This window comes from Actinia tenebrosa, unplaced genomic scaffold, assembly GCF_029948245.1.
Source record: "Actinia tenebrosa isolate PJP-AT-01 unplaced genomic scaffold, QUT_ActTen_1.0 PGA_scaffold5__44_contigs__length_20552954, whole genome shotgun sequence".
NCBI lineage: Eukaryota > Metazoa > Cnidaria > Anthozoa > Actiniaria > Actiniidae > Actinia > Actinia tenebrosa.
The window spans coordinates 6,067,526-6,091,251 of NW_028292582.1; the positions used below are offsets into that span (position 1 = coordinate 6,067,526).

Genomic DNA, 23,726 nt, shown 5'->3' on the forward strand with positions numbered 1-23,726 from the left:
GGATTTCTTCCAAATTTTGGATGGCTTTAACGGATTAAAGGAACACAAAAGCATTGCAATGGGTTAAGTAGTAAACAGGACTTATGCTGCAGAAGTTTCGTGACTCTAGAGTAAAAAGCGTAAATGTTATTAAGGTTCGAAATTGTGATTTTGGCGCGAAAATCACCGAAAAGACGTCTCGAAAAGAGGAACACTAAAATACTTACGAGCTGGAAATTTTTTTGCAATGGGTTTTAGAACATGAGGTTCACCGGTTTATGAAGTTTAAAGGCCAGACGATAACAATTGGCGAAGTTATTAAACTTAGAATTTGTCTCGAAATTCTGCAGCAAGTGTGAATTTTTCTAAGTGCCCGGGTCGGCGATGGGGTCAGTCACGAAGGGATTTCTTCCAAATTTTGGATGGCTTTAACGGATTAAAGGAACACAAAAAGCATTGCAATGGGTTAAGTAGTAAACAGGACTTATGCTGCAGAAGTTTCGTGACTCTAGAGTAAAAAGCGTAAATGTTATTAAGGTTCGAAATTGTAATTTTGGCGCGAAAATCACCGAAAAGACGTCTCGAAAAGAGGAACACTAAAATACTTACGAGCTGGAAATTTTTTTGCAATGGGTTTTAGAACATGAGGTTCACCGGTTTGTGAAGTTTAAAGGCCAGACGATAACAATTGGCGAAGTTATTAAACTTAGAATTTGTCTCGAAATTCTGCAGCAAGTGTGAATTTTTCGAAGTGTCGCCGGCGCTATTATGTAGAGCCAACGTGAATCATCGCATTACCAATTTATTGAGTGAGGTGAATGTAATGGTGTATTTTGAACAACTTTGGGACAATTAGGGAAGAGGTTTAATTGGAAAAAAGGATTTAAAACTGGTTTACGTTCATTGAATCGGCGGCTGGCGAATCCCGGGCTGAATCCCGGGCTAACTTCTCGACGGTACAATTATTATAGATCAAAAGTCTACATCAAAGATGACAACTTGAGGCATGAACCAAAGCATATTGTGTTTTTGTCTCAACTTTTGCTATTGTTCCAATTTTGTCACTTTTGCAAAAGTGGCAATCCTTTAACTGAGACAAGGGAAGTTGGAACAATGGTAGAAGTGAGGACAACATGCTCAAATACAAAATGCCGGAAAGACTACACATGGAAAAGCCAACCAAACTTCCCAGGAACAAGAATTGCTGCTGGAAATCTATTATTGTGTTTTGGTATTCTTTTGGCTGGAGGTTCTGCGAGTAAAGTATTCCAAGTCTTTAGACACATGGGACTTTCTTGCATTACTCTCACTACTTTCTTCCACCATCAACAAGTAAGTAAAATATCAATACTTGCAATTTCATCAAGCAAAAGAAAGGAGTAATACAGTGGTATTTTTCATATTGCTATAATTTCAGAAGATTTTACCAATTTTGAGTCATGTAATTATATTTTCTTTCATTTATTACCTATCTTAGAGCATTCTATTTCCCTCTGTCTATATCCACTGGAAGAAGTATCAGCAAACCCTATTTGAAAAACTCAAGGCTCTTGGGAGAGGTGTTGTAATAGCTGGTGACGGAAGGCATGATAGTATGGGGCACAGTGCTAAGTACTGTGCCTACACACTATTTTGCTGTACATTGCCTTTCATTTTACATTTCACATTGGTGCAGGTACAAATATAATAGTTTGATAAAATATTTGATAACATTTGGTTTGGTAATTATTATATACCTGTATATTCCTAATGTGTAGATCCATTTTTTATTTTGTTTCATAGAAATGAAGCTGGAAGTAGTACTGCTATGGAGTACATGGCATTCAACACGCATGACTTTCATTCTGGGAAGTGGAATAGCCATAGCATCATTCATATCTGACAGGCACACCTCAATCACCAAACACATGAGAGAAAAACTGGGACATATCAAGCACTACTTTGATTTATGGCATATTAAAAAAAGTAAGCTGTTCTGGTATTAACAAATATTTTATAGTGAAATATTTTGATATATGTTTTTTTTTCTCTCTTCAGAAATTCACAAGGTTTTGTTGAAAATCTCAAAGGAGAGCAAGTGCGAGGCAGTGGTTGATTGGATAAAGCCATGCACTAACCATTTCTATTGGAGCGTCACTACGACTATAACTGGAAGCGGAAAAGTCATCTGGGCTAAGTTCAGATCCTATCTAAGCCACATCATTAACAAGCATGAAAATCTGGATGACGCATTATTTAATAAGTGTGCATATGGGAGAGATATTCCACAACGGAAATGGTTGCAAAAAGGTATCACAGTTTGAAATACAGCCAAAACAAAGTTATTGCAAAGAATGGAAACTGAAGCTGTAATGATACTGCAATTCTGACTGCTTACAGATAATTTAAAAAAACTGAGTTATGCAGATATAATAATAATAATGATAATAATAATAACAAAGAGTATAAAAAATTCCAGAATTTTGTTCAAGGAGAATCATGGGAGCATTGAATATTTTGTCTGTTTTATTCCTAGATTCCATAGTTTATGAGAAAATTGAGAAAGCTCTTACAAAACCACGGCTGATTGCAGCAATTGAGAAGGCATCAACTGAAGACCAAACTAGCTGCCTAGAAGGTTTTCATTCTGTGGTCAACCACTTTGCTCCTAAAATGATTGGATTCTCATATGTTGGAATGTTATGCAGGTTTGACTATTACCATCATCACAGCATTTCTATGGATGTTTACCAATTTCACTCCAATAAGTTAACTGTTTAGCTACATTTCAATTATTTATGATTTCAGGCACATCATCGCAGCCCTTCACTTTAACAGCAACCTTCACAGAGACTTGAAAAGAAGATCAGATGGCTCTGAACAGGTTGTGGTGGTCTTTCCAAAATTTAAGAATGGAGAGGCAACTGTAAGGAATGTGAAACTAGTCCCAGGCCTCCACGTCGCTCGGCGTTTTGCTGTTTTTTGGGAACTTTGATCGAAAAAATAATAATAAAATCGCAACACAATCAAATAATTTTTAGTGATTATATGATCTTAAGGGTTAAAACTATCATATTAGACAAAAAACAGCGAACCCTGATATGCACTTTAAGGAGCATCCAAATAGTCTTCAAAGCAACAAAAGAACGTAAGTTTAGGTTCAGAAAGTTTCAAAAATCTTAATAACAACTCAAAGCTTTATAAACTGATAAGCGATTTTAATATTTTTTATAGGAAGGAAATGCTGCAGAGAGCTCGGGAGTTTATTAACTTTCAACTCTCACCACCATTTCTCCCGCCAAGACTTCAAAGTCAAAAATCAAAAGAATAATTGTTTGTTTCATTTATATATTTGTATGGTGTCATGCTAGGCTATGACATTTTCAAGCTTAATAGTTTACCACGCAGAGCACATGGTCATGACATTTTGGCATATAGTGGCTCCTAAAAGAGCCGTTTTTGTAAAAGCATTGCATAAGCCTTCACTTTTTTTATTCAGTTAAATTAAAAGCTTTCTTTTCTAAACCGAAAAGAAACTCTTTGAATGTATCTTGTCTTCGTCTTGTGGCCTTGGCTGTCGTAGAAATAGGGCGCCTTCCCCAGACTTAGCTTGATAAGGACCGGGAATACAATCTTGCATCGCTTTTGTGTTAAGGAAATAATTCTTTCTGTATACATTGAAAGTCCGGCTCGTTCCAGATCAGCTTCGTTTAGGTGGTGGTAATCTCGACCAACGGTGGAAGATAACGATGGAAAAAGTTTACGTATTACGTCATGCCGTATCTCTATGGTCTGTGTGGTCATCAATGGAACTTTCAGGCTGCGTTCAAACATCAGTGAAAGCTGCTCTTTTGCTGTGTCGATCATACATTCTTCTGTCGCTGGATTTTCAAAATCGTATATCAGAGTGGATGGGATATGACTCTCTGGCTCCCATGTAAAGTCTTCTGGAGAGTATCCTTTCCAGATAACAAGGAATTCATACTTCGTTCCACTTCGTCCTGACATGCCCTGACATGTTCCATGCGCATGTTCTTCTTACAAGATGGCGGTGCCTTTTGAGTCTCCCGCCAAATTTAGAAATGCTTGGTTAATACTACTTATTTTATTCATTGTAATGTCCTATAAAAGTCCTTTGGATATAACTGAAGAATCTTCATTACTTTTGGATGGCCCAGAATTTATTCGTGACAAGATATTTACACCAAAGTCTCGTCCGTTACTCCAAGAGCTATCGAGTAGCAATACAAGAAAGAAGAAGTATTTTGGAGCGAAGATAAGTCGTTATTCCAATAGTGATTCATGCTTTCAGCTCTTAAGAATCGCTAAAAGCGGTGATGTAGCCTTAAATCCTGGTCCACCTAAGAAGAATATTCAAACTGAGGGATTACGTAAACCGAAATGTCAGCATTGCACAAGAACAATTGCTAAGAATCATAGATCTGTCCAATGTAAAACGTGCGAGCTTTGGTTTCACATGAAGTGTGCAAGTATACTACCGAAGGACTATAAACCGTCCTTATCTTGGATGTCCTCTAAATGTTTACTGAATGCTTTGCCATTTAACCTTAGTATAGCTTCTGATGATCTTGAAAATGATGTCCGGGTCTCGTCCAGTGACTCTAGTCCATCGAGACAAGTACCAAGTATCCTATTAGAACGAACGAAGAATCAAAGTGACCTTGTACTTGTGCATTTGAATATTAACAGCATTCAAAACAAGTTTGAAGAGCTGAAACTTCTTAACAAAGAGCTAAAATCACAAATTATATTCCTTACTGAAACCAAGATAGATTCCACCTATTCCGACGATCAATTTGCTCTTCAAAGATATAACATCTACAGGAAGGATAAAAAGAAGGGAGGTGGTGGTATCATGGCATACGTATCATCGTCAATAACACCTCAGTCTAGAGTCAAGATTCCGGGAAAATTCAACCTTATAGAAACTCTAGCAATAAAAATAAAAACATCAAGCAATAGGGATATTCTGGTTGTTGGCATCTATCGCCCTCCAAAAGTGGTAGGTAAAGATTACTACAATAAGCTGGAAGAAGAATTGAACACAATTGGTATTTGGGCTACTATAAATTGTAGCTCTGTTGTCATTACTGGTGATCTTAACCTTGATAGACTCAAACCTTTGGAGAAAGGGGGTAAAATTCTCATTGATATAGAAGATGTATTTAACTTAAATTGTCTCATTAGTGAACCAACTCGAGTTACAAATACTACAGCATCGTTATTGGACGTCATCCTAACTAATGATAATGAACTTTTTAAGGATAGTGGGGTTTTAAAACCAGAGATAAGCGATCATCATATGGTTTACGGCTTAATGAACGAAAAAGTTTATTATAGAAGAAAAGTTGTCACCTTTAGAAGTACAAAGAATGTGAATATAAATGAGTTTCAAGAAGAGCTGAAAAATGCCCCGTGGGATGTTATGGATACCTTTGACACCCTTGATGATGCATCTGATTATTGGAAGGTTTTGTTTAATTCGATAGTTGACAAACATATGCCATTGAAGAAAATGAGATTTGGAGAAAAGGACGTACCATATATGACACCTGAATGGAAACAAGCTATTAAGCTTAAAAGAACTTATGCACAAAAGTATGCTGCTGACCGCTCTCAGGAAAATTGGGATCTGAAGAAGAAATGGAGGAATAATGCAACGAAATTAAGACACAAAGCCATTAAACAATATTGGCTACAGAAATCTGAAGAATTGAAAACCAAACCTCGCAAGTTCTTCCAAACGTTTAAGCCATTTATGAACAACAAAGGCAAAAGTCAAGGACAAAGCGCGATTTGTATTAAAAATGATGTAGACGGATCCATTGAATCTGATAAAACCAATGTAGCGAACATCTTGGCAGATTATTTTTCAACTATGGCCAACAACATAGGAGGTCCAAATGCTAACGATCTTACGGAACAAGACCTTACTAATCATCCAAGTATTGGAAGTATAGTACTCTCAAGTAAAGCTACCTGGAGTGAACTCCAATTTGAGACAGTAAACACCGATGAAGTCAAGTCTATCATTGGGAAGTTGAACACAAGGAAAGCGTGTGGCAACGATGACATAACTTCTATGATACTGAAATCCGCAGTTAACGGAATAGCAGCACCGTTGACCAAACTTTATAATAAAAGCGTACAGCAAGGGATATGACCTGATTCATGGAAAAAAGGAATATGGTGTCCTGTCTTCAAAAAGGATGATCCGCTAGACAAGAAGAATTATCGCCCCATTACATTACTTAATACGGTAGACAAAATCTACGAGAGTTTGTTAAGTAGTCAAGTCAACAAACACTTTGAGTCTGTATTGAATCCATCTCTATCTGCGTATCGCAAGCGGCATAGTTGTGAAACTACACTAATTAGACTAACAGAAGAATGGAGAATGGCGCTTGATAGAAAGGAATGTATAGGTCTATTGTCAACAGATATGACAAAAGCCTTTGACTCTCTTCATCCATCACTGATGCTCAATAAGTTGAAAGCCTACAAGTTCTCTGATAGATCCTTGGAATTGATAAGATCCTATTTTCAAAATAGACGGAACAGAGTCAAACTGCAAGATACCTACAGTGAGTGGAAAACATCAATCAGAGGCTGTCCTCAGGGATCTTCCTTTGGCCCGCTATTATGGAACTTATTTCCAAACGACATGGCATATATAGTTAAAAGAGCCAACCTTTCAAGCTATGCGGATGATCACCAAATATATACCTCAGGAAATTCTATTGACAATATACAAAGAACACTTAATGAAGAAGGACAAATTATATCTAAATGGTATAATGAGAACTTGCTGCAAGGAAATTATGAAAAGTATAATGCTATGCTAATTGGGGATAAAACTAAAACTAACTTAACATTAAATATAGATGGGGTTGATATCAATTCCATAAGGGAATTGAAGTTATTAGGTGTCACTCTAGATGACGGTCTAAATTTTAGTGCTCATATAAGCATTACTTGTAAGAAGGCGGGAATGAAGATTGGAATACTTTCACGATTAAGAAATCTAATACCAACACAAGCCAAGCTATTACTATATTTATCTGCCATTTTACCTCACTTAACATATTGTCATGTTTGGCATTTTGGGAAGGCTACAGACTGTAAGAAATTAGAGCGGGTACAAGAAAGGGCGTTGAGAGCAGTCTTTAATGATCATAGTGCAAATTATAATGAACTACTTAAATGGGCCAAATTACCAACTTTGCTTAATAGGCGTCTACAGGACATTTTAATTTTAATGTACAAGGTGAAGAACAAATATGTTCCTGATTATGTAGATAATATTTTTCAGAGTCAATCAAATAAGTATAATTTACGTCATTCTGATTTTTCTATTCCAAGTTTTAGTACAGTTAGATATGGTAAGCATTCAATCAGATATTTAGGTCCATATTTATGGAGTAAGATTAGTAAGGACTTACGGAACAAACCCAGCATAAATGCCTTTCGAACTGCTATAAGAACAGTTGATGTCTCGGGATTGTTTGATGGATCCTGTAAGTGTATAGCATGCCCAACCTAGAGACTTATGGTTGAGCATGTTGTTCACTTGGTTGTTCAGTTTCATCCTATCCATCCAGAAATCTATCGAGAGATCGTCTGTTCTCTACTGAAGTTATATTTTAATTACATGAGAATTGGGGTTGGGCTTGGATCTTGGGATATGCGTTAGGGTAGGGAAAATTGTAGATAGTACTTAATGTTATCCACTACTTTACATAGTTACATATCTTAGAATACATATATTCTTAAATATTGTATATTTCTTTTATTTATTTCGTTTTGTATAATATTTGGTTCTTTTATAGTGTCCCCAATTGCGATACGAGCTAAAGAACGGGACACGTTAATAAAGACATATGCGAGGACACGACAAGAACGAGGAGCGACGAGCGAGCGAAACGAGCGAGCTAGCAGCACGAGCGATGCGAGCGAGAGCGAGCGACGAGCAGCGAGCGAGCAGCGAGAGCGAGCGACTAGCGAGCGAGCGAGCGAGCGGCGAGCGAGCGAGCGAGCGAGCGAGCGAGCGAGCGAGCGAGCGAGCGAGCGAGCGAGCGAGCGAGCGAGCGAGCGAGCGAGCGAGCGAGCGAGCGAGCGAGCGAGCGAGCGAGCGAGCGAGGAGCGAGCGAGCGAGCGAGCGAGCGAGCGAGCGAGCGAGCGAGCGAGCGAGCGAGCGAGCGAGCGAGCGAGCGAGCGAGCGAGCGAGCGAGCGAGCGAGCGAGCGAGCGAGCGAGGAGCGAGCGAGCGAGCGAGCGAGCGAGCGAGCGAGCGAGCGAGCGAGCGAGCGAGCGAGAGAGCGAGCGAGCGAGCGAGCGAGCGAGCGAGCGAGCGAGCGAGCGAGCGAGCGAGCGAGCGAGCGAGCGAGCGAGCGAGCGAGCGAGCGAGCGAGCGAGCGAGCGAGCGAGCGAGCGAGCGAGCGAGCGAGCGAGCGAGCGAGCGAGCGAGCGAGCGAGCGAGCGAGGCGAGCGAGCGAGCGAGCGAGCGAGCGAGCGAGCAGCTAGCGAGTCGAGCGAGCGAGAGAGCGAGCGAGCGAGCGAGCGAGCGAGCGGAGCGAGCGAGCGATCGAGCGAGCGAGCCGACGCCTGAGTCGAGCGAGCGATGCGAAGGAGCGAGCGAGCGAGCGAGCGAGCCGAGCGAGCGAGCTGAGCGAGGAGCGAGCGAGCGAGCGAGCGACGAGCGAGCGAAGCGAGCGAGCGGCGAGCGACGAGCGAGGAGCGAGCGAGGGCGAGCGAGGAGCAGCGAGCGAGCGAGCGAGCGAGCGACGAGCGAGCGAGAGTAGGCGAGCGAGGAGCGTAGCGAGCGAGCGAGGAGTCTATTCTATCTATCTATCTATCTATCTATCCTATCTTAATATCATCTATCTATATATCTATTATCGATCTATAGATCTATCGATCTATTATCATCTATCTATCTATCTATCTATCTATCTATCTATCTATCTATCTATCTATCTATCTATCTATCTATCTATCTATCTATCTATCTATCTATCTATCTATCTATCGTCTTTTAGCTAGGATCTTTTCGACAATGAATTCACCAAGAACCGGTGGTCTTCTTGGTACTTTGCTCGGTCGCGGTAGGCTTGTAGTTTCTTCGTAGAAACCTTTAGTTGGTCTTACGCGTTTCAATGACATTCTCGCTGATAGAGTAGTATATCAAAAGTGACTCGAAAGGCTATAAATCAAGACTTTTTATATGAAACAGCGACGCTAACACATTAAATCCTATTGTTATTGAGCTCTATGATCAAGCCGCACCGACGCGATTGTGGTTGTCTTTATTCTGCGTTTGTCACCTTGATGAGTCGATTTAAGTGTAGTCAGAATCTAAATTCGAATTTAAGTCTTTAAGTATATTTCCATTTAACTTACAAGTCTAACCTTCTGTAAACTTTTATAGATTGCCACTAAATTCAGTTGAAGCGGTCTTTTTAAAAAGCCGTAAAAAACCAATTCACAAAAATATCACACAGCGAAAAGAAAGATTCAAAAGCTTGAAAAGAAAAGATAACTAGCTAAAAACTAGTGTGAGCTGCTTCGGTGTTTCTAATGAAACAGTCATGATAAAAGGATAAATTTTACACCGTGAAAATATGAAAATATGAAAATGACGGACTAGCGTCCGAAACGTCAGTAAGTTTTTTCATATTTTCACGGTGTAAAATTTATCCTTTTATCATTACTGACTCAAAAGCTTGGATAGTTTATATTTCATTGGCGAAGAAAATATAAAATGCCGTATTCGAGTTTATTCTAGATCAGAATCCTACGGGAGTTTCAAAGCCGAATCACTGGAATTGTGAGTGTTTGGAAGCAGTTATTCAGGTTCTTGATTATTATTCAAATATTGCCCGGCGTTGTAAATTGCCATCATTGGTGTTGTTTCGTTTACAATAATGCCTGGTTTTCCTACCTTGTTAAAGTACAAGTATCTTGTCAATCATGAGATGATTGACATATGCTAAAAGATTCAGTATGAGTCATGCTCAGTTTACGTGACGGCAATAACCAATCACGATATGCCATTGGACTCCTTTGGTTTCAGCGCGCCAAATTTGAATATGCCCTTAAAACAATGGGCATTCTGCGCCATGGGTACAATGCCATTGTTGGGTTTCATGTCTCAGTGGACTGGATCCACGCCCCTTAATTTGTGATGATGACAACAAAACTCTTGGTAGAGGGTGTTGGTTTTGGACTAATTTAAATGCTGAATGTTAGCATAAATTTTATATACAACACAAAAACAGCACAATACCAATTCAGGGATTGGTACTGGTATTAAGATGATTAGTAAGTTGTTCGAGTTTTGAAAAAAAAAAATCAATTTGAAAAGGTATTTCTTTGTTTATGCTCTTTATATATGCACGTGTTTCGAAAGGTTTCTTTTTTAATTTTTAGACACATCTAACAGAACTGGTCACTGGCATTCTGAATCCCTTATCACTGTCCAAGATGTTAGGACTGATAAATAGGATCATGTGAACAATTAAATTGGAAAGTTCTAACCAAATCCAGAAGAAATTTTGGTAGCATTTTTCTTAACTGGATATCCTCATTCTACTTCATCATAGTCTACGTCACAATAGGAATAACGTGAGATTGCGCGAGCAAGCTAGACCAGTGTGCGGTAGCTTTCGACCAGTACAGTTGTACTTCAGAGCTCTCAGTCATGGATTTGAGTGAAACCACGGGAAAAACTTCAAAACAAATCATAGAAACAAACGAAAACAATGAAGACCAGGGTGAACCCTCCACCGGGAGAGAGAGACCGTTTGGTACGTAGTTCGAAGTCTACACAAGAAAATGGAAGACTTGGCGGGAAATTCCGCACACATGAGCATCAACGATGCAAAGAAGCGAAAAATATCGCAAATATCCGGGTCCAAAGAAGACCGAAATCAGAAACCTAAATCAAAAAGGGTTAAAGTCCCAACTGAGGATATTTCAGACGATGATTCAGACGTGGATGCTCTGCTACGAGAACATGCTGATGTGGAAGACGAGGATAAACAACACGGCGACGACGATGACAGTCTACTTCAACAAATCGAGGAAGAATACGATACAGAAGACAAAACAGGGCCAAACGTGAACGAACACTCTTGAACAAGCGGTTTTCTGGCAAACGCAAAGACGAAAAGGTCAAAGAAAAACTTGAGTCGTAGTTACGACCAGGTAACTGCGAAAAACCCGAAGTGCCACTCATAAACCACGAGATATGGGGTAAACTTAAAACCCAAACTAAGTCACAAGACTTTAAAATATACAAAAGACTATGATTAAAGCCACAGTAGCAATGACTGAAGCGGCCAAAAACATAACTAAGTTCAAGGGGAAGCTCGATAACAGAGCAAAAATCATCACCTCATTGACAGATGCAATGACCTTATTAGGCCACGCGACCTACGACATGTCACTACGAAGGCGCGAAGCCATGAGACCAGCCATAAATAAGGAGCTCAGATCATTGTGTAACCAACAGATCCCAGTCTCCGAGTCCCTATTTGGGGATGATGTCCAAAATAGCCCTAAGTCTATCAGGGAATGTAATAAGATTGCAAATTCTGTTACTCACCAACAAGAGAAATCAGGATCCTCAGGATCAAACGATTACAATAACTACAAGAGATACGGTGACAATAAACGTTTTTTAGGTCACCAAAAATCAATATCAGTACAGAAAGAAATGGTGGACCCCACAACAGAGAAAGGAGGACATGAAGTGAACCTCCAAACCATTTTGGACAAAGCAAAGTTTGATGTAAGTAGCTTTGATAAATACCTGCCTGCTATTATTGCTAGCCTGGAGCAAAATGCTCAGACATTTAAGGCAGGTAATATTGCATAATTTCTTTCCAAGTGGAAGTCAATTACCACATACAGTGAAATTTTAGATATGGTGACTGGTACAACCATAGAGTTCAACGATAGGCCAGTGCAAAATATCCCACCAAGGGAAAAAAAATTTTGTGAGAAGGAAAATCTATATATTGAGTCTGAAATCAAAAACTTGGAATCTAAAGAGGTTATTAAAGAATGTAAACAAGAACCCTATGACTACATTTCATCCATATTCCTCAGAGATAAGGTTGGGTCACACCGAATGATACTCAATCTAAAGTCATTCAACAAGAGTATTACTCACTGGCATTTTTAAATGGATACTATAAACTCAATATTAAAACTCATACGACCAAATTGTTTTATGTCCACACTGGACCTTAAGAGCGACTGTCTGTAAAAATCGAGAATGGTCGGACAACTGTGAAAAATTCAATTTCTCCATACTTTGCCCAAAAGACCCTTATGGTAAACTATTTTCGAAAATAGCATTAAAAAGTTTGGCCGATTTTTATTTTTGGCGAAATTGAGAAAAGTTGAAATTCCCGTACGACGGCGTCTGGCGGCCTTCCAAATGGGTGGAAAATGAAGCATTTTTGATGATCGCTCACGACCTGACGAAAGGCCGTTGGAAACTGAAAATCCCACAACTGATTTACCTACGTTTAAGCTATCAACACATATAATTTGAGCTATAAAGACGTTTTATTTATTTTTATTTTCTTACTATGCTGAGGGCAGTTCGGAGCCGCTAGAGAAAACATTGAATTAAGGGTAAATTCAATGCAATAATTCTCCAATGCGCTATACAGTTTTACAGAAAAAATAATTTTCCCTTGAAGCCCAACTATCATAGTTAGTCACCACAAAATTTCTAACTTGGCCCGCTAAAAGCCTTACTTCTAGAGAAAGAGTTCTAAGCACTACTTTGACCTATTGTAACACAATCTCGCACTTGAGCGTTACCGAGATGATAGGCCTTAGCGGCTTCTAAAAAAATGTTCTGTGCTTATAGATGACTGTCGTATTAATTTTTGCTTGTTATTCGACAGCAGAGGTATACGTTTTATAATATTAAGATGATAATATTCGAGAATCTAGGTACTGACCTGCAACAATGGACTACAAGTTACATTCCTACAGTAACGCAATCCAATAACAACAAAGGCCTAATATGATAATTTTGCACAAAACCAATTCAAAAGAGGAAATATTGAAACAAAACTGAAACTCAAAATTATATAAAATTGATACTGCATTTATAGATAATAAAGGCCATATCCAATGTGAGTAAAAATGACAGCTGTTTGTTACGATGAAACTATTTACGTTGTTCACATTTATATTTACTAAACAAGCTTTATATCTTATGTTATGTGTGATCTTATAGTCATTACTGCATTGTCCAAGGCGTGAAGCTTGCTAGTTGTCTAGACGAGCGGCTTCGTTTGTGTCGTAAGAAATAAACGCGTGTTATGTTTGACGGCTCCATTCTACAAATATTGTGAAATAGGGAACTTTCTTACCATTGCGCGATGTCGAGCTAGCTGGTTGCTGCGTTGGTGAAATGGCTTCGTGCGGTTATTCTCTCTTGCTTCAAGATCCTACACCTTGTGGAGCAAGCTGGAGGAATACTGACAATATACAGTGTATTGCTTTGAGTGAGTGTGACAAAGACATAACGCAGCACCTCAAGACCTGCAAATTAGTGGCTGATGATTTTGTTAAAGACGAACAAACACTTCTACTTGCAAGAGCAGGTAACCGATGTTGTTTCTTTCATAACTTTCATACTTTCCGGTTCCCTGCTAGCAGAGTTCATCCACGGGAGACGCTATTAGCATGGAAACTCTACGGCAACCCCAAAAGCTAACCTTTAATCGTGTTTAATTTTAATTGAAGGAGTTTTTCAATCAGATGATTCGAATCTGTCTTTGACTATTTGTCCACACCACCGGGATGCATAACTTACGGCACGGACCTGGCAAACGAGGTTAGTAAGATATTTATTATATGGGCACTGAGATTAAATTAAGAAAAAGGCATGTCAAACGAGAACTGCAACGGAAGGGCTTCCTGTACGTGCCACAAGTCATGTAGTGTTTGAGTTGACCAAAAAAGAAGTTTTAGTTTATTTTGAATGAATTTATCTATAGTTTAAAGTTTTGAAAAGTTCTGAAATACTAGTTAACAAAAGTGAAGCTTTCTTTTGCAAAACTCAAAATCTCTCCAGAAATAGTGAATGAGAAGCTTTGAAAAATTACGGCTCGCTGAACATGGACAGTTTTTCGTCATTTTTCAACGTTTTGGCTGTTTGAAGCAGGCCGTCATATGCACAATGGCTGAAGTCATGACGACACACTTTCGACTCATTTAAAAAAGATACTGAACACTCTCCTGCCCACAAATGCATTGTGCAAAGTGCAAGTGTGGATAAAATATTCCTGAAATATGGAAATACTTCAAGAGCAGATGGGCCTAGAAAACTGGTTAAAACTGACGGCGTTTAATAACGTAATATAAAACAACTGGCTTCTTCACCCAATCGATTCACATAAATTCAAACTTGATGTTGCATTAGCTTACTGATATAACAAATTTATATTAATTCATCTTCTTGTAAGACTTAATCTTAATTTAATTTACTTGAATTAACAGCTATTCACCACCCTTTACTTTGTAGTTTCACCTAGTTTTATTTTTAGTTTTTCTAGTCGTACAAAATCGCTCAACAAGTGCCGTGTAGAGCCTTGATCTAAAGAGTTGTCTCTTGCTATGATCAGTTCTAAATTAAATGCCAGTGACTTTCAGTTATCTCAAGAGAATGAATGGCATGAAAGAATGGCATGCATAATTTAAGAGCAATAGGGCCGAATGATGGGTGTGTTTTAATGCACTTCGGAATAAACCCTGGATTTGATCTTTATTTCAATGCATCCCTAAAATAAGTGTGTTCCCCATTCTGTGAATTAAAACATAGGAAAACTGCCAATTATCAATACTAAAACAAGCAGTACAGCAAACATACATAATATCTGTGTCCCAGTAATTAAGTTTTTTTTTTATCAGAGTTATCTGTACTATGTGTTCTACATACAATTGAAGATTATTGGGGAACGTAAACAGCCGGCCAAAATGGTTGACCACTTCTTTATCTCTGGTTGACCTCTTTTCTATACCAATAGTAGTGCAATAATCACACCTAGTGAAACGATTGACCTTAAATGAAAAGTTACTGAATTATTTAAGATAATCTTCTGCGGCAAGAAGGAATAGATTGAGAAACTATAAGCTAACTAATAGAGAGATTACACTAAAACAAAGTTGTTAATGAGAAACATCTCTCAATCAGAACATTTATATTGCACAAAGGAGTGAGGAATTATTATAAAAGGTATCTTAATTTGCATTTCCCTTTGTATAAGGCAGGTTCTGGATGAGTAATAGTGTGATTTTGTAAGTTGATTGGAATATCGAACAGATGAAATAGTGATATCTAAAATATAGTTTAAATAAATAAATTAAAAAATTAGTAGCATTGTAAATTAGACGACCCTCTGTAAAGAAAGAAAAAATTTTGTATTGTTTTCAAGTAAGAATTATAAATGTTGTAAAAAAAATATTGTGAAAAAAAATAATAGATGTAATAAAAAAAAGGTAAACAAAAAAAACAAAAAAAAAAACCATAAATGTAATACCAACCATAAATGTAATAACAAATTAACCATAAATGTAATACTAACCATAAATGTAGTAATCTTTAACCATAAATGTGATACTAACCATAAATGTAATGACGACTCAACCATAAATGTAATAATCGACTCAAGCATCATTTTAATGAGTTTCAACAAATATGAAAAACATCTAATACTATAAACTGCATTGAGAATAGGCAAAAACAATCTCATGACAACTGCAACAGAAATAAAAATAACAACTGCGTGGTTTTGTCCAACATTTTAGTCAATTTGTTTGCTAGCTACTGAGAAACGTAGTTCTTTTTATATTGTACATGGAGATAGAGATTACTCCACGGAAAGTGCCACGAACGATTTTTATTCACGAGTTGCGCAGCACCAAAAAAAGGAACGAGTGAGCGCAACGAACGAGTGAGTTTTTTGGTGCGTAGCAACGAGTGAATAAAAATCGTTCGTGGCACTTTTCGTGGTGTAATTTTTTTATTTCATACATACTAAGATTTTCTGGGTTTTTACATACGTGCATCTACGGCCGCGCCGCAGGCAGGAAGCCATTCAAGTGCAATAACACACACTGACATTATGCAAAAAATACGACAATTTCTGTTTAACAATTTAATTAGAAAAACGAATGAAGCAAACAAATGAAATAAAGTAAATATTTATACATAAATAAATAGATAAATATAGATAAATTTAATTTATTTATGAAGTGTCCTTGAAATTATAATTTCTCAAGTTTGAAAATGAAGTCTATATATGAGCTTCAAGTGAAAACTCGTTTACAACAGACTAAAAGCTAGCTTAAATCTTGATGTAAAAATAACAGACACAAAGTAGAATCAATTTACAATTCAATTTGTTCAATTTAATCTTCATCAGAACTACTATATAATACACGAATTCTTTTCTGTGGACGGATTTCTTGGGATGGTATGGTTGGCGATTGATTCAGAGTGTTTATTGTGATTGAAAACTGTCCTCCTTGGATAACGGCTCCACTAAATAATGCTACTGACTGTTGACCTGTATTGCTGCTAGATTGCTGAGGCTGTGCTAGGGAACTAAATCCAGCATTTTCGATTGGATTTTGGACGGAAGTTGCGTTTGGCAGGCTCAAAACTTTCTCGTTGGATATATTTGCCAGCATATTCGACATGGATTGTTGTTGCTTTGTAGAAAGCGAACTGTAATTTTCTATACTTTTTAGATTTCTGTGGCCGGAAAGCTGTGCTATATGGGCCGGTGGAACTCCGTTGTCGCTTAATGTTTGAACCATAGTTTTTCTTCCACTATGATTTCTAAGTTTAGGATTTTCTATGCCAGCTTATTCTGTCATCTCTTTCATCAACCCGCCCAGTTTGTTTACACCCACCTTGTTGCTTTTGAACCAAAGTTTGCTTGAGGAAGCGCTTCTGACTTTAACGTTATTTACGGCCAAATAAAAAGGACTGTCTCGTTCTTTTGTATTACCGGGCCTTTTCTGTGCAAACAGTTTGTAAACTTTGACGGGATCTTTTTCACTGCCATCCGTGGCGAACATTTTTGGTGGAAACGGCCTGACATCAGTTGCGTTTGCGCCGGTACGTGTTTTCGTTTGCCTTTCGTTGTCTTCTAGATACTCGACGCCACCCACTGTTTTGTTCAAAGTCACATCGCCCCAGCATATACTGTGATGTTCCTGAATCCCACGAAGTCCGAAATGAAGAGTATTGTTCAGCTAAAGAGAGTTAAGAAGCGCCTCAGGACTTGAAATTCCAAGGAGACCTTTTTCATAGAGGACTTTCATCTCATCTTCTGTCAATGCCACTGATGCATTTGGCTTATTACCTTTTCCTCGTTTCTTTAGCTCTTTTTGCTTAGACTGCAGGGTTTTACGGGTTTTTTCAAATGCCAAATCGTTGATAATACTGACTTGGTAGTTTTTGCGCTTTAAAAATCTTTCAAAGCTAGCAATCATGCCTCGGAGGGACGTTGGCTCATAATTTTTTCCCTCTACTGTACGAACGGTAAGTATGAACTCGCTCAGCAACTCATTGAGCTCAGCTGGAGGAATGTTTTCAACTTCCCTGTGCTCTTTCTTGGATTGAAGAAATACTTTAAGCAATTTTACATCTCTGTTGGTCTTAGCTTGTGTGTTTTTGTTTTCTTGTTCATAGATAAAGTCGTCTACCGTTCCTTCTAAGAGTGCAAATCTCGGCATTTCCTCCGCCATGTTTGTCATTCAAGTGCAAACTCGCGCTCGCTGAGTATCTTTTGATTGATATTTCGGATGCCAAAATGAAGCACAATCGTTCACGCTTCTGATTGGACGAACGAGAGTGAAAAATAGTCGTTCTCTTTTCTGATTGGTTGAATGCATATTTGGTACGAATTTTACGCGGGCTTTTTATCGTGGATAAATCTTAGTACGTATGAAATAAATTTCATTTCCATTACTGGGAAATCTATCATTTCAATTTATTTTGCTGGAAATTGTATACAAGTGTATGATCAACGTTTCCACTTGATGCTAACGTACATCCAATAATGTGGTCTTTTAAACAGTAACAATACCAAAGCTCGAACCCATGCAGTCTTTAGAGTTTATATTCTCCTTCAGCTATATGGCAATGCCACTATCTTTTCCATATTTTCTTAGTAGACTCATCACACGTTTCACGGCTCCCAAACCAACGCTTAAGTTGTATAAAGGCTAGATAAAATAATAACGACGTAGCAAAGAATATGTTGTATTTTGATCATGTCTCTGTCTCGATAAAAACACTAAGGCCCGATTCATACGTCACGCTTTTCATGTGCCGAACCTAATAGTATCTATTTGGCACATAAAAGGCTCGACGTATGAATCAATTAAGTTCGGCACAACAGGATTAGGTTTGACACAGTACTGAGCTCGACCGTGCCAGTCGAGCCGCACGGCAAAAGTTCGACACTGATTCAAACGTCGAGCTCCTGTTGTGCCAAATCAAATGCATACATTAAAATAAGGTGAGCCCGGACCTAAAAAGCGACGGTATTTGGTAATGAGTATGCGCGATACGGTCTTGAGAGATCTAAGATGGCGGATGATATGTGCTCTTCGTGCTTTAAGGGCACAAAGTATTTTTGTTTATCGTGCGCTATGCCCTTCTGCTGTGAATGTACATTATTCGAGAATGATGAAAACACACCCGTTTGGACAATGGGAAAGTCGGTAGGGTACTGTCAGGTCTGTTTTGAGGAGAAAAGGAAAGACAAACCTGGAGTTGGAAGGTAAGCACTGCCAAAACGAGTCGTGTTATTTATTTACTTATTAAACTTCCATGTAGATAAATCAAGGAAACTTATTAAACATGAACTTCTTCTGGAGTCGGGAGAATCAAAACAAATGAATGAAATTGTCAGTGAAAATATTTTACATGACCATCCAAAATGAAACAAAATAAATACTACAACTAATCTAAAGGATATCTGTGCTCAAGAGCCGATTAAACGACATGTGTGTAAATCTAGAAAATTTTTTGTTACGCTTGACAACATTAATATTGTAAACATATATCAATAACTTAAGTCTCTGATTTCTTTTTTTTTCTTCTTCTTCTTCTAGGATAATCTCCACAATAGCTCAACATCATAGTATACTTCAATGATAATGGTTATAATTAGGTTAAATTTAAGTTTGGATTGGGATACTTTTAGTTCAGGCAGGTCCAAATGAGCTTTTAAAGTTGCCAAATTATAATCTGCATTATCAAATGAATATAAATTGCAAAAAAAAAAATCACTTGCATAACTGTCAGTTTTCTTCTTTTGTATACCACTTACACATGTGTAAAAGGTGCAATGTTGATACATTAACATTTCATTGAAGTGATACTTTAAACTACAATGGTTAATAATCATATTTGGTCACTTACCACTCACTATATAGAACTACATTTTGGGATGATTTGTTAATGCCTAATAGGAGACATACTTCCCTCTTGTTCATCACACTGTAGTAGAGTGCAATTATTATACGACTTTTACATCATTTTACCATGTATGGTCAAAGTAGAGTGCAAATATCCAGCCATATTACACCTTTTGACAGCACTACATTTGCTTCCTTAAAATTTTTTTCTTAAAAAAGCATTCACTCTTCTCTATTTATTTGTAATAAAATCTTGAAGAAAACTTTGTTGTATAATAAATAGCTCATAAGATTTTTTTTCGTGTAATACAGGTGTATATTTTGCAAGTTGCGAATGTAATGTAACATCTTTATAAGATCTATATACTAAAATCAACTTCTAATTAGCACTCATTCATAAAGAGACTGTAGTATGGGTTTAGTTAGTACAATACAATATTCTCATGGTTTTTTTGATTACTCCATATGACATGTCTAACAAACCACTTTTCTATACTGTTATGTTTCCTTAGCAGTTCTGTGACTGAAGTAAATGATGAGGTAGATTACGAGTTAGATCAGCTATCAGAAGAAGAGAAAGAAACAGATGATCCTGAGTTTGACAGTAAAAAAGTAGGGAATAAGGCCGGATGACCTCATTGATATCATCGTCAACAGTAAGAACTACAAGAGGAACCTCATCTTTGTCAATGTAAAAAACCAGAAGAATAGCAAAGTATATGAGGCAGTCCTGAGGGAGCTGAAGAGGAGAGCTTTGGAGCGAGATGAAAACATTTCCTTTAACATCACTCAAATAAGAAACAAATTTAAGAAATGTGTTGCTGAGTGTGAGAAGGCTGCACTCACAATTAAAACAGCCACAGGAGTCAAGCGATTTGCTGATTCCAAAGGTTATGGTAAGTGGTTTGACCAGCTCTACCCGATTGTGAGGTCTAGGGACTCATGCCAGCCGGAAATGGCCAGGGAACCATCAGCTACAATTGAGAGCGAATCTGAAGAACAAAATGGAACCAAGCAATTTATTCCAGTAAAGTCAGGTAGGAAGAGGAAGGCAACAGCAGAAGATACCAACCAACAAGTGCTAAGCATGATAAAGGAGGTCATTACCAATGATCCAACAAAACATTTGTTGGACTTTATGAAAGATGAAATGGAAAGGCAGCGCCAACATGAAGCACAGCTCTTTAGTATGTTGTCCCAAAGTTCAATGTTCAATCCAGGGGCTTCAAGTTACCACCAGCAGCAGCCAAGACCATCCTTTATACAAGAAATGCAAGGATGTCCAAGTGTGCCATTCCCTTCCTTGCCCCCAAATCCACAGCAGGCTACCAGCACGTTTAACAAATATCCACCTTCAACATCTGGTTTGTAAGATTAATGGCTGACTTCAAAGATTCCTTTATTATTTTGTCAAAATATATTCCTTAAGGAGAAATTCAAATATTTAAGTAGACATTAAAGTATAAAATTTATTATTCGGTAACTGAATTCGGTAAGTAAAAAAGCACATCAAACTTTTTCGTGGACAGCTTGAGAGTTGAACCTTTTTCTCATATAATATAGTAAAACAATGGTCTCGGTTTTCAATTTGTCCCCGTTTGACCAGTAGGAAAGGTATCTTGAAAGGTTTCTTGGCCTTTAATGAAACTCGCTCACAATAAGAAACAAAGAAATTTTAATAACAATAGGCGGTTTCTTATTGCTTCTGATAATTTTTTGGCTCCTGTGTTTTGAAACTGACGAAAATGTTTAATTGTATACCTTAGAACACTAAAATGAAATCAGACCGTTTAATATACATACTCTGCCAATAGTGTCCTTGTTTGCCCTGTATATCTATAGGCAAAATGTAGGCAGTAATTACTACGAGCCAGACCCAGTAATTTGTTCATATGAATTCTTACCATGTACATAAGTAGAATGTCCTTGGAAATTTCCGTCGACATTTTCAGACCTTTTTGGTTGTTCATGTGAATTCTTACCATATACATAAGTAGAATATCCTTGGAAATTTCCGTGGACATTTTGAGACCCTGTTGGTTGTTCATGTCAATTCTTACTATGTACATAGGCTGAATGTCCTTGGAATTTTCTGTGTACATTAGAGAGTTTTAGATTGACGTTCACGGCAAACGTGTAACGTCAGTTGATCAGTGAAAAAATCTTTTAAATAACTGAAAAGGAATCGCAAAATAGTAGAAAAACAAAAGAATATTTGTTTGTGAAATGAAAATTTGCAAGAGGTTAAGTAAAATACAGGAAAACGATGAAAACGTGGTCACCTTTGCCGTTTGCTGGAAGGAAAAAAGTCAATCTAAAACTCTATTTTCAGATCCTTTCAGTCAGTGCAGTAAGTTTTAACGATGTCCGTAGGCTAAATGTCCTTGGAAATTTTAAAACATTTTAAGACCAATTCAGTAGGCAGGTACCATTGTTTTCAACGTAGTGAATTACAGATAGTCATTACAATTATTACCACGGATGTTTGGTATAACAAAGTAATAAACATGAAAAATGTGATATTTTACAGTTTTTGGTTAAAAGAGCATTGAGTAAAAATGAAATGAACCCAAGTAGTTTCTCACCAACTGTGGTGGGGATTGCGTGCGGTTGAGGACATTCTTACCACAACACACTTGTTTGGTGGAAGATTCAAGACAAGAAGAAAATTTTTGCAATGTCATTGGTAAGAGGTCAGATGTTTATTTCGAGGGTGTTCCACATCTTTGAACCAAATATGAACAAAATCGTGGCCGTGGGATGTTTGATATTTACAGACATTGCCTCTTAAATTCTGTTGCAACTAGGAAAGCTATCAGATCAGAGGTTCTGGTCACCTTCAAAATTCTGCAACACATCAAAGAGCTGTTTGCTATTGCAGAGAAACTTTTTTTTAGAATCAAGGTATCAATTTAACAAAAATAATTTCCAGGCAGTAATTAAGTATGTTATGCAAAACTATTTCGGGTTAAAACTGATTTCAGAACTGATAAATAATTATGTACCTTTGATGTTTGAACTTTCTCTACAGTAAACGATGATAATGAGAAACTACAAGATTGGAAGAAGCTTAAATTCCAATGCCAATAGCAGGAAAAGGTACTGTAAGATTGGCATTTCTTTTACTTTTCACTTGACTGTGTAAGTTGCAAATCTCCTGAGTTAAAATTGTTAATTTATTCAGCAGACTAATCCTTACCCAGCAATCATAATAACCAATCTATAAATAGTTCTCCTAATCATTGTAGGTGATGGCTCTAGTCTTAGAAACAAGAAACGCAGAAAAGATCAGAAAGTTCAATGTAAAGGCCCGAGCAAACGCGCGCAACTACACCGAACATTGTAGGCAGTTGTTGGATAATGTTGGCGATTGGGTTCAAACGGTCCCAACAAGTCCCAACATCTTGGGCATTATGAAGACAATACAAAGGATCCTTGGACTAAATATACCCACAATACCTTTCAAACTTAGTGTTTGTTTATCCGCCATTTTGCTTGAAATCATTATGGCTGCATTCTTACAACGCGCAAAGAAACGAAAATGCATAGCAGTTATGGTTATAAATGATGTCCTAAGCGAAGAAAGCAAAAAAAAAAAAAAAAAAGTGTCGTGGAACTTCTTCTCTCTCTAACGCCATAACGAAAACTATGGCTTTTTCAGTTCAACTTTTGTGCTTTGCATTTGTTTGTTTGAAATTTCCATGGATACGGCGTGCAGTACGCGTGTGCCAGCACTCTTTTGTTGGACGTGCTGTCCAAACGAACGCAACATTGTTGGGCTACGCTTCGATGACCGCAAAACAAAAGAAATGTTGGGACCTGTTGGCTCAAAAGTTTGACGAGTATCAAACTTCACCCAACAACATCCACCAAGTCCCAACAACACGCAACATGGTGTTCAAGCGCTCCCAAAATGTTGGGCCCAACAACGTTGGAAGTTGTTGGCCAACAATGTTGCGCTCGTTTGCTCGGGCCTTAAGTACTAATATATAGACATAACTCATTCTTAAAAAAGTTCTACTTCATCATTGGTCATTGGTCGGTGGGAGTCACGTGAGAGAATGCGCGAAGATCAATTGCGTTGGTTTGTTGCTGTGTCTATTTATACCCCTTATAGCCTTGAAGAAGTCGACTTTGAAGAATGAAGCCTAAGTCAAGTTGCTTCAAGCATCTTGTACACAACAACGGACTGCGAAGGGAGTCAGGAAAGCGGCCAGAAAAACCAAATCGAGGACCCCTTGACTAGTTTTTTGGGCACAATTTCACAAGATTATGACAGAA

General features: G+C 38.0%; 3 protein-coding genes and 2 pseudogenes across 3 annotated transcripts; 4 read left to right on the top strand and 1 right to left on the bottom strand.

The window, feature by feature from the left end:
• Positions 1-822: 822 nt before the first annotated feature.
• On the top strand, positions 823-1,767 carry LOC148906401 (uncharacterized; the record flags this gene model as incomplete). The annotated part of the gene is made up of 3 exons (XM_089038020.1): positions 823-1,311; positions 1,457-1,654; positions 1,762-1,767. Coding segments are annotated over 3 exons (693 nt in total), but the record flags the coding sequence as incomplete, so codon positions are not given.
• Positions 1,768-1,812: 45 nt separating this feature from the next.
• Positions 1,813-3,436, top strand: LOC148906402 (uncharacterized). The gene is made up of 4 exons (XM_089038260.1): positions 1,813-1,944; positions 2,017-2,268; positions 2,495-2,666; positions 2,767-3,436. Exons 1-4 carry the CDS (start codon positions 1,887-1,889, stop codon positions 2,951-2,953), a joined length of 669 nt encoding a protein of 222 aa, XP_088894386.1. The 5' UTR covers positions 1,813-1,886; the 3' UTR covers positions 2,954-3,436.
• A 567-nt stretch (positions 3,437-4,003) lies between these two features.
• Positions 4,004-6,142, top strand: LOC148906403 (uncharacterized). Its single transcript, XM_089038021.1, has one exon. The coding sequence runs from the start codon at positions 4,004-4,006 to the stop codon at positions 6,140-6,142; it is 2,139 nt and encodes a 712-aa protein (XP_088894147.1).
• Positions 6,143-10,811: 4,669 nt separating this feature from the next.
• Positions 10,812-11,856, top strand: LOC148906404 (uncharacterized; annotated as a pseudogene).
• Positions 11,857-16,418: 4,562 nt separating this feature from the next.
• On the bottom strand, positions 16,419-17,944 carry LOC148906405 (uncharacterized protein KIAA1958-like; annotated as a pseudogene).
• Positions 17,945-23,726: the final 5,782 nt, after the last annotated feature.